The sequence below is a fragment of the Trichosurus vulpecula genome, chromosome 3 (genome assembly GCF_011100635.1).
Source record: "Trichosurus vulpecula isolate mTriVul1 chromosome 3, mTriVul1.pri, whole genome shotgun sequence".
In the NCBI taxonomy this organism is placed as follows: domain Eukaryota; kingdom Metazoa; phylum Chordata; class Mammalia; order Diprotodontia; family Phalangeridae; genus Trichosurus; species Trichosurus vulpecula.
Genome location: NC_050575.1, coordinates 171818860 through 171833480, shown reverse-complemented (window position 1 = coordinate 171833480; position 14621 = coordinate 171818860). Strand labels below are relative to the sequence as shown.

The 14621-nt window shown below is 40.4% G+C and overlaps 1 protein-coding gene across 1 annotated transcript in view; it reads right to left on the bottom strand.

Moving 5' to 3' along the window:
* The window catches only part of SNAPC4 (small nuclear RNA activating complex polypeptide 4), a 48201-nt gene that overhangs the window by 33232 nt on the left and 348 nt on the right, over positions 1–14621 (bottom strand). Inside the window, exons 2-6 of the mRNA XM_036751542.1 lie at positions 9536–9683; positions 3887–3927; positions 2078–2242; positions 1161–1286; positions 490–568 (exon numbers count right to left, since the gene is read on the bottom strand). Coding sequence (XP_036607437.1) covers positions 490–568; positions 1161–1286; positions 2078–2242; positions 3887–3927; positions 9536–9665 — 541 coding nt within the window. The 5' untranslated portion in view covers positions 9666–9683. The remainder of the gene's footprint in view (positions 1–489; positions 569–1160; positions 1287–2077; positions 2243–3886; positions 3928–9535; positions 9684–14621) is intronic.

Below are 14621 nucleotides of genomic sequence, written 5' to 3'. Positions count from 1 at the left end.
TAGAGCTTACTAAGAAATGGTACCACACAGCTAGGTAGTGCAGTGGATAGAGTGCTGGGCCTAAAGTCAAAAGACTGATCTTCCAGAGTTCAAATCCAGGCTCAGACACTGACAAGCTGTGTGACCCTGGGCAAGTCACTTAACCTTATTTTCCTCAGTTTCCTCATCTGTAAAATGAGCTGGAGAAGGAAATGGCAAACTACTCCAGTATCTTTGCCAAGAAAACCCCAAATGGACGTCCAAAGAGTTGGACATGACTGAAAACAACTGAACAGAATAACAAAAACGTGACTGGGCTGAGAGTACCTGTGCAGCTACAAGTAAAAGTATGCCTACAACTGCAGTGGTCTTCTGTGAGGGTCACATCACCAATCAGCTTGAGCCAAAGCTCCAAAGAAAAACTTCAGGGAACAGAACTAGCAGCATTGGTCTGTTGGTGAAAGTAAAAGTTAAGCCTAGTTAAGTCCCCAAGTGACCCCAAGCTCTTACATTTGGTCACAATCAGTTCTTCAAAAGACTTGATGCCCTGTGTTGCTTTTTCCCGAGTATCTTCATTGGCTGGAGGTCCCTGTTGGAAAATAAAGCATAGGTCACTGCTAAGAGTCAACACAGGCACCACTCAGGATCCCAAGTTAATGGTCAGTTCCCCTTCATTTGAGATGTCACAAGAGATAACAGTAATTGCTTTTCTCAAAAGCAAACCATCAGTTTAACTTTCCCAAGCCAGTGAAGGTGCCTCAAAATTTAGCCCCACTAAAGTAACACAGAGCATTTGGCCTGGATTACCTAAACCATCCCTACGTAGCCCAACTAAGTTACGGCTTTTTTTTTTTTTTAATGAAACTATTAACTCCTTGTGACTAAGATTCCCAAACTCCAGATGATCCTCAGCACTGTGATTGGATGTTACAGGTAAAACATGCTCCAGGCAATTCATTCACAAACAGCAGTTTTTAAAGTTGCATTAACACTAGGAAGACTTAGCTACTAAGGTGACTTCAAAACATATATGTGTAACATTTTTAAGGTGAAATGAAGAGTTACACTGAATTTCAACATGCTCATTGCAGGAGATGAATTAAAGGATGTGCATATACAATAGTGATACTAAAAGAAAGAACTTATAAAATCCAAAGGCACAAAAGGCACAAGTCACTCACAATTCCTGTGACTTTATCCTTGAAGTATGGTTTCATAAAATGACCCACAAATACATTTGAAGGGAGGCTCTTTCCATCTTTGTTCTTTGGGGTTTTGGAACCAGCCAGATCCCACATGACTTCTTCCTGTGACATAGACATAGATGGAAATTGCTCAAAGTAGTTAATAAAAAATCATTGGGACCAATCAAAACTGCTCTTGGGGCATATAAGAAATTCATCAGTATTTATTTAGCACTTACTCCATGCCAGTACTGGGGATACAAATACAATGACACAATCCCTGCTCTTAAGGAGATTACATTCTAGCAGAGGAGATAACAATTACATAAATAAGCATATAGAAGATTTAAATATAAAGAGACTGAATTGGCTTGAGGGAGGGCAGCACTAGCAGTTGAGGAGATTCATAATAACCTAGACAAGAGGTAATAACAGGCTAAACAAAGGTGGTAACTGTATGGGTATAGAGATGGGGTGAGAACTGAAACATGTCAGGGAAGCCGAAACAGCAAGATTTGATAACTGATTGGATATGAGAAGGGGGAGTGAGGAATCAAAGAAAATGTCAAGATTACAAACTGGGGAAAGGGAAGAATGGTGGTGATTTTCACAGAAACAGGGAAGTCTAAAAGATAAGTGGGTCTGGGCAGAAAGGTAATGAGTTCTGTTTTGGACATGTAGTTTAAAAACCCCAATAGGCAACTATCTGGTGATGCAGGACTGAAGCTTGGGAATAGATTGAGATTGGACAGTGCTGGGCATCACTGGCATGCAAAGATCTTTTTTAAGCCACATCACTGGTACCATCAGATACAATTGCACTGGTAAGTATGGAAAAGACTGGAGAAGGTTTCACTTGGTTTAAAACTATCTACAAAGTCAGGAATGCACCCACCCATCATCAGCAGCCATACCTGTTGCTCTTTATTCTGAGCCAGCAGTAAGTCAACTTCTGCTATTTTCTCCTGAAGGACTTCTTGATACACCATGTTCAACTGCAAACAGGTCTCTGGGTCTTTGGGAAGGGCTTGGTCTTTTGAGTCATCATCTTCATCGCTTTCTCCCCAACTTTCTTCCTCCTAATTAAAAGCAGAAAATCATGTGCAGGAAAATGAAACATATTCCTCCTCTGAACCCTCTAGTCCCCACTTCTGACAAGCTCCTCTTCCTGAATCAAATCAATACCCTATCTTTCCTCCTATGGTTGCTTTTGTTAACAGGATTTTACGAAGCCAGTCTTTAACCTGAGAATGATGAAACATCAGGCCAGAGGCAAAGTGCTAGTAATCAGGTAGCTGTTTAATTAATTTCATTATGAGGAACAGATTTGCAAAATGGGAATTCTTCTGATCAGAATTCCACCTTGCTGAAGTGAAGACAGAAGGGAGAGAGGAAGGTGGACTATAAACAATCGTTTCCCCCAAATAAAAGACAATACAACAATTTGGGAGTCCTCTAGGAGCAATGTCGTCAAGTTCTTGGGAGTCGGTACTTGGTGGGTTTCAGAACCAGAGTTCTGTGACAGGAATAGGTTCTATAATCTCTGATTCCATTCACTTAAGGTACTATACAGACACAGGAATAAGAGCATTGTCAAGGTCTGATTGATCATTTCAAGCTGCACTGTAAGTCTGACTCACAAGAGAGGCAATTCTGAAAAACTTAAACCTATTAGTATATTCATTACACACATCATGTTGATTATTATAAAAATCAGAACTCCTTTGACACTTTCTATAACTGTTTTATACAGCAGTATCTTTAAGACATGCCTAATAGTGAATGTTTTCAGCTCTTTCTTAAAGAATCACAGAATCTCAGAACTGGAAGTGATCTTAGATATCATCAATTCAATCCCCACCCAAAGCAAGAATCCCTTCTATAACGTATTTTATACATGACCATCTAATTTCCATCAGAACATCTCTGAGATGCTTCTTCCTCCCAAGGAAGTCACTATATTAATTTCCCAGTAGCTGTCACCACAAAACAGGTTTTCCTTACATTTCCAGCTCTGGCTCCTTCAATATATGAAAGCTTTCTTCAACCAGGGGCCTGTACCCAGCAAGAAGATTAGAAAGTAGATTCTAGATGGAAATGTGAATCCTGACAGATTTCAATATCCTCTCATCATACAAGATCACCTAGTCCAAGCCCTAACAGGTATACCAATCCAAATTATAAATGGGCTAGAAGCCAGAGACCTTAGCATTCTAGTCAAACAATAGCTATACTATTTGGTTAGGCCATGCTTGTTATCACCTGTACCACAGGTTGCCAAATACAAACTTGGACTTAGTTCACACACTGCCCAAATTTTAAAGTGACACAAATGCAACTTAACAAGTTGTTGTATGCATCTTTATAAATTGATCTTGGTTTCACAATAAATTAAACAAGAGATAACAAAAATATGGAAGTTGAAAAGTACTTCCCACTTCAGGAATGAATAGATATTTTTAGAGAGACATAGGACACTTTGGCCATCCTGGGAAAATACTGGAGTCCTAAGTATTTTAAAGATGCTGACTTACTGAAATCTGAAGATTCTTTCTCCTATTTCATTCATCCCATGATCTCTCAAAAACATTTACATCTGCACAAATTCTCCCTCCCTGAAGATTCCTGACAAGCCCAAGCTGATCCCAGGACACTCTGCCTCTTTCCTCTCTAATGACCCAAAGGATATCATCATTTGATGATGGGTAAGGCAGTCAGGTTACCATAGGAATGTGTTCATCCCAGTCGTCATCTCCCAGAGAATCTGTTAGGAATGCAAGCAAAGAGTTTTGATGAATAAATGGTGAAAACATGACATACTGCAAAGTAATATGCGGTACTTGGATAAGGTATTTTTCTACACCCCCTCTTCATGTATTTTTTAAAAATTATACATATATTAGAATTACATTATGATCACAGGCATAGTTAATTCTTCAAGGGCAGGGACATGTCTAATTCATTCTATGAACCCCTAGTACCTAGCAAGTACCCTGTATAATAATAGGTACGTTTAAAAAAAATTTTTTTTTGGAGTGGTGAAGGCAGGGCAATTGGGGTTAAGTGACTTGCCCAAGGTCACACGGCTAGTAAGTGTGTCAAATGTCTGAGGCCAGATTTGAATTCAGGTCCTCCTGACTCCAGGGCCAGTGTTCTACTCACTGCACCACCTAGATGCCCCTATAATAGGTACCTAATACAGTGGTTAGAGTGCTGAACGTGGAGGGAGGAAGACTCCTCTTCCTGAGTTCAAATCTGGCCTCAGACACTTACTAGCTGTGTGACCCTGGGCAAGTCACTTAGTCCTGTTTGCCTCAGTTTCCTCATCTCTAAAATAAGTTAGAGAAGAAAATGGCAAAGTACTCCAGCATCTTCACCAAGGACACCCCAAAATGGGGTCTTGGAAAGGTGAACACAACTAAAACAACTGAGCAACAACAAAATACAAATTTCATCAATTAATTAACAAGTAACTAGTAAAACAAGCACTTACAATAGTCCAGTAACTGTGCAAAATGCTGGGGATACAAAGACAAATGTTAAAGAGCCCCTGTCTTCAAGAAGCTTACATTCCTTTAGGGGAAATATGCAAAAGGAATAAAAGGAGTTTGGGGAGTACACTAGCAGGTGGCTGGGCAGGAAGAAGGGAGGAGAAATCAGGAAAGGATTCATGAAGTAGATGCTTGAGCTGCGTCTTAAAGGAAACCAGGGATTCAAGAGGCAGAGATAAGGAGGAAATGTATTCTAAGCAGAGGAAAGTGTACAGGTATGGAGACAGGACGTGAAGTATCACGGGTACAGAGCAGTTAGTAGGCAAATAATATCCAGATTACAGAGTACATATTGAGGAGGGTGTGTGTGTGTGTGTGTGTGTGTGTGTGGACTAGAAAAGTAGGAATGAGCCAGGTTGTAAAGAGCTTTAAATGTCTGGAATTTATAATTGATCCTAGAGATAAAAGGGAACTTCTGGAGTTGATTGTGTAGAAGGAGTAATATGATGAGATGTTTTAGAAAATCATTTTGGTAGCTGTGATAGACTGGAGGGGAGAACACATGAAGCAAGAAGACCAACCAGAAGACCACTGTAATAGTCCAGGCATGAGGTGAAAGTGGTAGCTTGTTATTACAAAGAAAGAGACATACTCAAGGGATGTTGTGAAGAGAAATGACAAGGTTTAGCAATTGACTGGATATGTCTGATTAAGTGAGAGTGAGCTAGCATTTAATTACATAGTGCTTTAAAGTTCACAAAGCACTTTTACTCATGTTATCTCATTTGAACCTCACAATAACCCTGTGGGGAAAGTGCTATTATTGCAGTTTTACAGAGGAGGAAACTGAGGCCTAGGAACGTTAAGTGAAGACTTGCCCGAGGTCAAAGTTACTAAGCATTTGAGGCAGGATTTGAACTCTGGTCTTCCAGACTCCCGAGTCCAGTATTCTATCTACTATACCCCCTGGGTTATGCATATGGCGAATCAAATTACAAACTCCTGGAATCAGCAAAGGTCTTACGTTTTAGAGTTCACTCCTGTGACCGGTGGTATGAGGGTTTGCTCACAGTAGGGACTCAATATACAGACTACCTGACAGGCAAAACCTCCATGATTTTCTATTATCCTTTAATGATGAAAGGATCTGCTCAGTGAGGACAGCTTGGGCATAAAACTACCTTATTAACCATGAACCCTAAAGCCTTCTAGGTACAAAGAGCAATGATCAATAATCCCATTCCTAAGAAAAGAGAAACAGTTTCTATTTCCTTTTTTTCCCCTTGGTTAAAGGATGTGGTGATAGTAAATAGAAATGGCTATTAAATTTGAAAACATCTGAATCTTGAAACATGGTCTTGTTATCAAGGTCATCCTTAGCCAAAACATGTGATTTTTTTTTAAGTAAAAAATAATCTAAAGTTCCACAATCATAGTTTAAAAGCAATCTGTCCAAAAGTAATCACAGAGACAGACTTATTTGAAAACCCAAAGGAAGCCCTCAATTTTGTACCTTTAAGGAGAATATCACAGTGTGGTACTGTAGAAAGATTCAGAGTCAGAACAACTGGGTTCAAATCCCAGATCTGCCACATACTACCTGTGTGACCTTAGTTTCCTCAACTGTAAAGTGACAGGATTGGTATAGATAGTCTTTAAGGTTCTTCAAAGTTCTAAATCTATAAGCCTATGATCTATGACGGGCAGCTAGGTGGTGCAGTAGATAGAATACCAGGCCTGGAGTCAGGAAGACTCCTCTTCCTGAGTTAAAATCAGGCCTCAGACACTTACTACCTGTGTGACCCTGGGCAAAGTCACTTAACCCCACTTGCCTCAGTTTCCTCATCTGTAAAATGAGCTGGAGAAGGATATGGCAAACCACTGCAGTATCTTTACCAAGAAAACCCCAAACAGGGGGCAGAGCCAAGATGGCAGCTGGAAAGCAGGGGCTTGCATGAGCTCCCCACCAAGTCCCTCCAAAAACCTATAAAAAATGGCTCTGAACAGATTCTAGAACTGCAGAACCCACAAAATAGCAGAGAGAAGCAGGGCTCCAGCCCAGGACAGCCTGGATGGTCGCTGGGTGAGGTATATCACGCACGGAGGGGAGCGGAGCCCAGCATGGACGGTGGCAGGACCAACCAGACTGGGAGCTGGGCGGAGCAGGCCCTAGCTCCCTGAATCAGTGAGCTGTGGCAGTTACCAGACTTCTCAACCCACAAACACCAAAGATAACAGAGGTTAGTGGGAAAATCTGTGAGGAGTGAAAGGAGTTCGCGGTTAGACCACCGCCCTGGGTGCAGCAGAGGTGGTGCAGCTCTGAGGAACTACGCAGTTGCTTCCAGCCCCAGGCCCACCTGGTGGAAGGAATTAAGTGGTAGATCAGAGCAGGAGTGCAGAGCCTGCTTAAGATCTGAGTCAGGTCTGGATTGGCAGTTCTTGGGGAAGGAGGAGTGCTGGTGTGGCAGAGCTGGCTGTATAGGAATAGCTCTGAAAACAACAGCACATCCCCTCAAGCTTGGAACAAAGTACTCTTTACTCTGCAAGCAGTCATACCCCGACGAAAAACTCAAAGGTCAAATAAGTTGGCTGGGAACATGGCCAGGCAGTGAAAACGCACTCAGATTCAGTCTCAGACTTTGGAATCTTTCTTTGGTGACAAAGAAGACTAAAACGTACAGCCAGGAGAAGTCAACAAAGTCAAACAGCCTACATCAAAAGCCTCCAAGAAAAACAAGAATTGGTCTCAGGCCACGGAAGAGCTCAAAAAGGATTTGGAAAAGCAAGTTAGAGAAGTAGAGGAAAAATTGGGAAGAGAAATGAGAAAGATGAGAGAAAACCATGAAAAACAAGTCAATGACTTGCTAAAGGAGACCCAAAAAAATACGGAAAAAAATACTGAAGAAAACAACATCTTAAAAAATAGACTAACTCAAATGGCAAAAGAGCTCCAAAAAGCCAATGAGGAGAAGAATGCCTTGAAAGGCAGAATTACTCAAATGGAAAAGGAGGTCCAAAAGACCACTGAAGAAAATACTAGCTTAAAAATCAGATTGGACCAAGTGGAAGCTAGTGACTTTATGAGAAATCAAGATATTATAAAACAGAACCAAAGTAATGAAAAAGTAGAAGACAATGTGAAATATCTCACTGGAAAAACCACTGACCTGGAAAGGAGAGATAATTTAAAAATTATTGGACTACCTGAAAGCCATGATCAAAAAAAGAGCCTAGATATCATCTTTCAAGAAATTATCAAGGAAAAATGCCCTGATATTCTAGAGCCAGAGGGTAAAATAGAAATTGAAAGAATCCACCAATTGCCTCTTGAAAAAGATCCCAGAAAGAAAACTCCTTGGAATATTGTCACCAAATTCCAGAGCTCCCAGATCAAGGAGAAAATACTGCAAGCAGCCAGAAAGAAATAATTTGAGTATTGTGGAAACACAATCAGAATAACACAAGATCTAGCAGCTTCTACGTTAAGGGATCGAAGGGCTTGGAATACGATATTCTGGAGGTCAATGGAGCTAGGATTAAAACCAAGAATCACCTACACAGCAAAACTGAGTATCATGCTCCAAGGCAAAATATGGATTTTCAATAAAATAGAGGACTTTCCAGCTTTCTCAGTGAAAAGACCAGAGCTGAATAGAAAATTTGACTTTCAAACACAAGAATCAAGAGAAGCATGAAAAGGTAAACAAGAAAAAGAAATCACAAGGGACTTACTAAAGTTGAACTGTTTTGTTTACGTTCCTACATGGAAAGATGATGGGTATGATTCATGAGACCTCAGTATTAGGGTAGCTGAAGGCAGTGAAAACGCACTCAGATTCAGTCTCAGACTTTGGAATCTTTCTTTGGTGACAAAGAAGACTATATATATATGTGTGTGTGTGTGTGTGTGTATACGTGTGTGTATATATATATGTATATGTGTGTGTGTGTGTGTGTGTACAGACATAGGGCACAGGGTGAGTTGAATATGAAGGGATGATATCTAAAAGGGATGAGAGAGGAATATATTGAGAGAGGGAGAAAGGGAGAAATAGAATGGGGTAAATTATCTCACATAAAAGTGGCAAGAAAAAGCAGTTCTGTAGCAAGGGAAGAGGGGGCAGGTGAGGGGGAATGAGTGAATCTTGCTCTCATCAAATTTGACCTGAGGAGGGAATACCATACACACTCAATTGGGTATCTTACCCCACAGGAAAGGAGGAAGAAGATAAAAAAGGGGGGATGATAGAAGGGAGGGCAGATAGGGGGAGGAGGTAATCAAAAGCAAACACTTTTGAAAAGGGACAGGGTCAAGGGAGAAAATTCAATAAAGGGGGACAGGTTAGGAAGAAGCAAAATATAGTTAGTCTTTTACAACATGAGTATTGTGGAAGGATTTTACATAATGATACCCATGTGGCCTATGTTGAATTGCTTGCCTTCTTAGGAAGGGTGGATGGGAAGGGAGGAGGGGAGAGAATTTGAAACTCAAAAGTTTTAAAAACAGATGTTCAAAAACAAAAAAAAGTTTTTGCATGCAACTAGGAAATAAGATACACAGGCAATGGGGTGTAGAAATTTATCTTGCCCTACAAGAAAGGAAGGGAAAAGGAGGGGAGTGGGGTGACAGAAGGGAGGGCTGACTGGGGAACGGGGCAGCCAGAATATACGCCATCTTGGAATGGGGGGATGGTAGAAATGGGGAGAAAATCCGTAATTCAAACTCTTGTGAAAATCAATGCTGAAAACTAAATATATTAAATAAGTTAAATAAATAAATAAAAAGAAAACCCCAAATAGGGGTCCAAAGTCAAACATGACTGAAACCACTGAACAACATCAAATGATCTGTGACAAGAAGAAAGTCAGATATAAACTCACCTGCTTCTGAATCAGAATCAAGATTTGAATCGGAGACAACAACCTCGATTGTTGCAATGTTGGGATCCAAAATCCTTTCTAGATTCTTGATTTGTTTTGTGATCTTCTTTCTTTCTGCATCTAAATCCATGTCTGACACAACTTTGGCCTGCTCCAAAAATATAATACACATTAATATTAACATAAGGTCCAATTAATTTCTTAATTAGAGATGAATGTGGCTAAAATATTTTTAGATGAGACTTTACTTTAACAGTGACTTTCCATTATCTTTCATAAAAAAATTAAAACTAACTTAGTTTAACACCATTACCAACAAATTGTAACAATGTGGTCCCTACCTACTTTGAACTTAATACCTCAAGGATTTGCTGATTTCATCAGTGTGGGTATTCCCTCCAGCCACACAGATCACAACCCCTCTGTGACAGTAGTCTTTAAAAACTGCTGCCCACTAATGCACTGTTGAGTTTTGAATCGGTCTAACGATTCTAGAAAGCAATTTGGAACTATGTGTCTTATGCACACAGGCACATTTGACCCTATTAGGCTTATGCCCCCAAACAGATCAAAGAGAGAAAAAGACTCATGTCTATAAAAAAATATTTATAGTACTTCATTTTGTAAGAGTAAAAACTGGAAGCTAAGGGGTTCCCATCAGCTGGAGAATAGCTAAACAAATTATGGCATATGGATGTAATGGAATATTATTGTGCCATGAGGACGAAATGGATAGTTTCTAGGAAAAGTCCAAAGTCCTACATGAACTAATTCAAAATAAAGTGTGCTGAATGAGGACAATAACTACTTTGTAAAGAAAAACAACCCTGAAAGACTTGAGAACACTGATCAATACAATGACAAACCATGATTCTAGAGAAATGAAAATAAGGCTTGCTCTCCACCCCGTCAAAGTGCTGGTGGGCTTAAGACGTAGAATGAGACATATATTTTTGGACATGGGCAAGGTGGGAATTGGCTTTGCTTGAGTATGCATATTTGTTAGGAGGGTTTTCTTCTTCTTGTTAAAAAAGTGTGTTTAAAAGGGGGGAGAGGAATCAGAGGGAGAAAAAACAAATGCTTGTGAAATGAACAAAACAATAAAGTTAATTTTTAAAAAAATTTGAGGGTAAAAAACTGAATCATGTGGCTAGCCCGGGGATGAGCCCCTCCAAACTTAACATGGCTATTCCTTGGACAACAGATATAGTCCTTTTTGCCAGGCTTATATTCTAAGATTTTGGAGCTTTTTCCAAATGTCACATATGCTGTTAAAATTAACTTTTCAATTTTCTTTTTTAGATTCAGACCTGTTATTTTTTCTGTATGGGAAGCTCCCAGTATGAAAACTTCATGCACTGATGTAAATATGTAATAAAATCAGAGATGTGCCTGGGGCACTGAGTAAATACATATCTTGACCATGGTCACACAACTAGTATGTATCAGAGGTGAGACCAAGTCATCCTGACTCCAAAGCTGGCCTTCTATCCCCTTACTGTGCCACATGGCCTCTGTGAATGTAGGTAAAAGCAAAGTGTACATAATTCTTGTAGGGAGGTAAACAAGAATGTTTTATTTTGAACCATGTATATTGAACAACTGATAAAGAAGACCCAGTAGCAAAATTACCTGCAACTTCATCTTCATTTTCCATTGTTCCCTTCCCACTAACTCAAAGGAGTTACTTAGCACAATACTAAGCTGCCGGTTCAACTGATGAGTAAGCAAGGTACATTTTGTTACTACACCTAACTTCCACCAGACTAAGCCCTTAAGTCCAGCCACACACTGACACCTAACTCAGGTTGCAAGGAATTAGTGTAGCCTACCTCCACCCTACAGTGAGAACTCAAAATACATGTCTTGATGGTAGACTAACAACATCTTTCCGGCCTCCACTCTGAATCTTCGGCCCTACCTGGTTTTAACTCCAGGGAATACATTACTCCTCTCAGGTTAAACTCTAGTTTCTAATCTCACCACCATGCTGCTCACTCAAGCCTTGACTGAGACCACCCCCCTCTCAGGCTCTTCTCCCCTCTGACTGGAGGGTGGAGTATCAAACACCTATCAAAGTCTTCCTTTATAGAGGGCAAAAACTGAACTTTTGGGGCTCACTCCACCTTGCATCTGCTGCTCTGCCTGGTTTCAACTTGGGGCAACAAGATGCCCCAAGCTGGATAGCCACCCCATTGGGCCCTCCCTCCCACTTTTCCTGCCTCCTTTTGTGTGTTGTGTCCCCCCCATTACATTGTAAGCCCTTCAGGGCAGGGAATGTCTTTCTTTTTATTATATCCCCAGTACTGAACACACTGCTTGGCATGTAGTAGAAGTTCAATAAGGTTAATGAATTGCATTAGAAAAGAAATAACCAACTGAATCCAACTGATTATTAGTTCCGTCACAAAAAGTAACTTCTCTTAATGACATAATTCATTTGGTCTCTCTCCAAGTTCTTCCAAAATCAACATGATGAATACATAGACTTAAAACTTCTTTAAGGTAAAGATTATATCTTATTTCATATTTTTATCTTCCAATGTCACATGAACAGAAAGAATTCAATAAACTTCTACTGAAAAGACTCACCCTTGGTTTTCCCAAGGAATAGAAAGAACGCTGCCAACCATAATCAGTGGTACCAGGGCCCCAATATCCTGCAATGACTCACAATGGACCTCTGTTATTACCCCTAGATCTCACAAAGTACTTTTTTGTACCTTTCCTAAGGACTGTTTTTTTGGATCAGACTTGTGATTTCACTGATACAGGAAACTCCAAGTGAAAAAATTCACCCTAACAATGAAGATGGCAGCTAGTCTGCAATTTATACTCTTAAAAATCTGCATGGGGCACAGAAAGGTTAGGTGATTTGCCCACTATCACACAGCTAGCAATAACATATCAGAGGTGGGACCAGAACCCTGGTCTTCCTGACTCCTGGGTCAGTTCTCTATTCACTAAGCCAAGCTGCCTTCCAAGGACTCATCTTATTCTGTCCAATTTTATATTATTGTGTATTTGTGAGTCTAATCTAACCTACTGGATTGTAAATAAGGTCCATGAGCAAAGGACATTAAGGGGATAAATAAGAAAGTCTAGTCACTGCCCTAATAAAGATAACTGCAATAGAGAACATTAACGAAAGACTTAACTATAGTAGAGTGAAAGGAGGGTGGGACTAAGAAGTCAGATGTGTATTCCAGTGCCAACCCCAAGGAGGAGTAGTTGTGTGACCTTGAACAAATTGTCTTCTCTCTCTTGGCCTTAGTTTCATTGTCCCCAAAAAGGGAAAATATTTACACTCCTTGACCTCCTAGGTCAATAAAGTGAGGAAAGAGATGTGGGCATGTTTTGTAACTGTAAGCTACTTAATAAAGGAGCTCTTAATTTGCATTTGCTGTAAGCTTTTAAAATACTAACAATTTTTAAAAATTCAAGCTGTATTTTCTTGTGGAAAATATCACAGAACTAATTTAAACATCACATGGGTGTCTCCATGTTCATTAAATTTTTTTTTAAATGAAAAAGTTTATAGTTCATCCACTTCCTTAAGAGCAGGGACTGTTACATTTTCGTATTTTTAACCTCAGCACCTACCACAGGGCCTGACACATAGTATGTGCTCAAAAATGCTTCATGATTGAATGGGGAGGGGAGAGTTCATAGACAAACGCCCTCAAGCTAAACACTGTGGTGAGCTACTATTGAGAAGGGGACAAGTATAATTGCAAGAACTGTGTCCTAAGAGTCAGGAGTCCCAGACACTAGTCCTGATTCTCTGACTTCAGACAAGTAACTACTCTAATATAGGTCTGGGTTAACATATACAAAAAAGAAATAGTCCTGGGTCCTCTTCTCTCACTCTGAACTTTTTCTCTTGGTGAACTCACTAGCTCCCACAGATTCAACGATCAATTCTAGGCAAATCAGATCTACTTACGCAGTCCTAATCTCTCTCTGGACCTCCATTCTCATCTTCAACTGACTATTGGACATCTCAAAGTAGATGTCCTATAGATAGACTCTCAATGGGTCCAAAACTAAACTTATTTCTTTCCTCTTAAAAGATTTCCCTGTTCCTAACTTACTACTACTTCTGGAGAGAATCATTATCTTAGTAATCACCAAGGCTCACAATCTAGGTGTCATCACTTCTCTTAAACTTCCCATAACCAACCTATGGCCAAATCCTCTCTATGTTAGTACCATCTCTCCTCTGACTGTGCCACCAGCCTGACGCAGCCCATCATGGTCTCCTGCCTGGAATTACAATAGCCTTCTGGGAGATCAGCCTGCCACAAGTCTTTCATCACTGCAGTCCATCTGCCCCTTAGCTGTCAAAGTGATCTTCCTAAAGTTCAGGTCTAATTATCACCACTTCTCCCCTCCTTTCAATAAACAACAGTGGCTCCCAATTACAAGATCAAAAATAAAATCCTGTAAGGCTTTTAAAGCCTTTCATATATCCTGGCCTCTTCCTACCTTTCCCTTTTTCTTACTGCTCCTACTTTACTATCTAATGACACCAGCTTTGCTATTTCTCCAACAAGACACTTCATCTTCCTACTCCTGGACTTTTCGATGATGGCTCCCCATGCCTGGAATTCTCTCTTTTCGACTCAGCCTTCCTTCTAGTGTCAACTAAAATCCTACCTTCTGCAGGCAGCCCAGGCTGATTTCCCTTAATTCTACCGCCCTTCCACTGTTGATTATCTCCCAGTTATCCTGTCCCATTCATACGTAGCTGTTTGCTCCCCACGTTGGGGCTGTGAGCTTCTTGAGGGCAGGGCAGGGCAAAGGTTTTGTCTTCCTTTGTATCTTTAGTGCTTGCCACACAGTAGGCGTTTATAAATGCTTGTTGATTTTACTTGACTGGTTTAAATTAAATCAAGGTAGGGGGTCATGCCACACTTCTTTATGTTCCTTACCCATGAAAATGACAATGTAACTCACAGTCGTCTAGCACCTTAAGGTTTGTAAAATGCTTTCCTCTCAACCCCGCGAGGTAGGTAGTACAACTATCCCCATTCTGCTGACGAGGAAACAGAGACGCAGAGTCACATTAGGAATGACGGCTGAA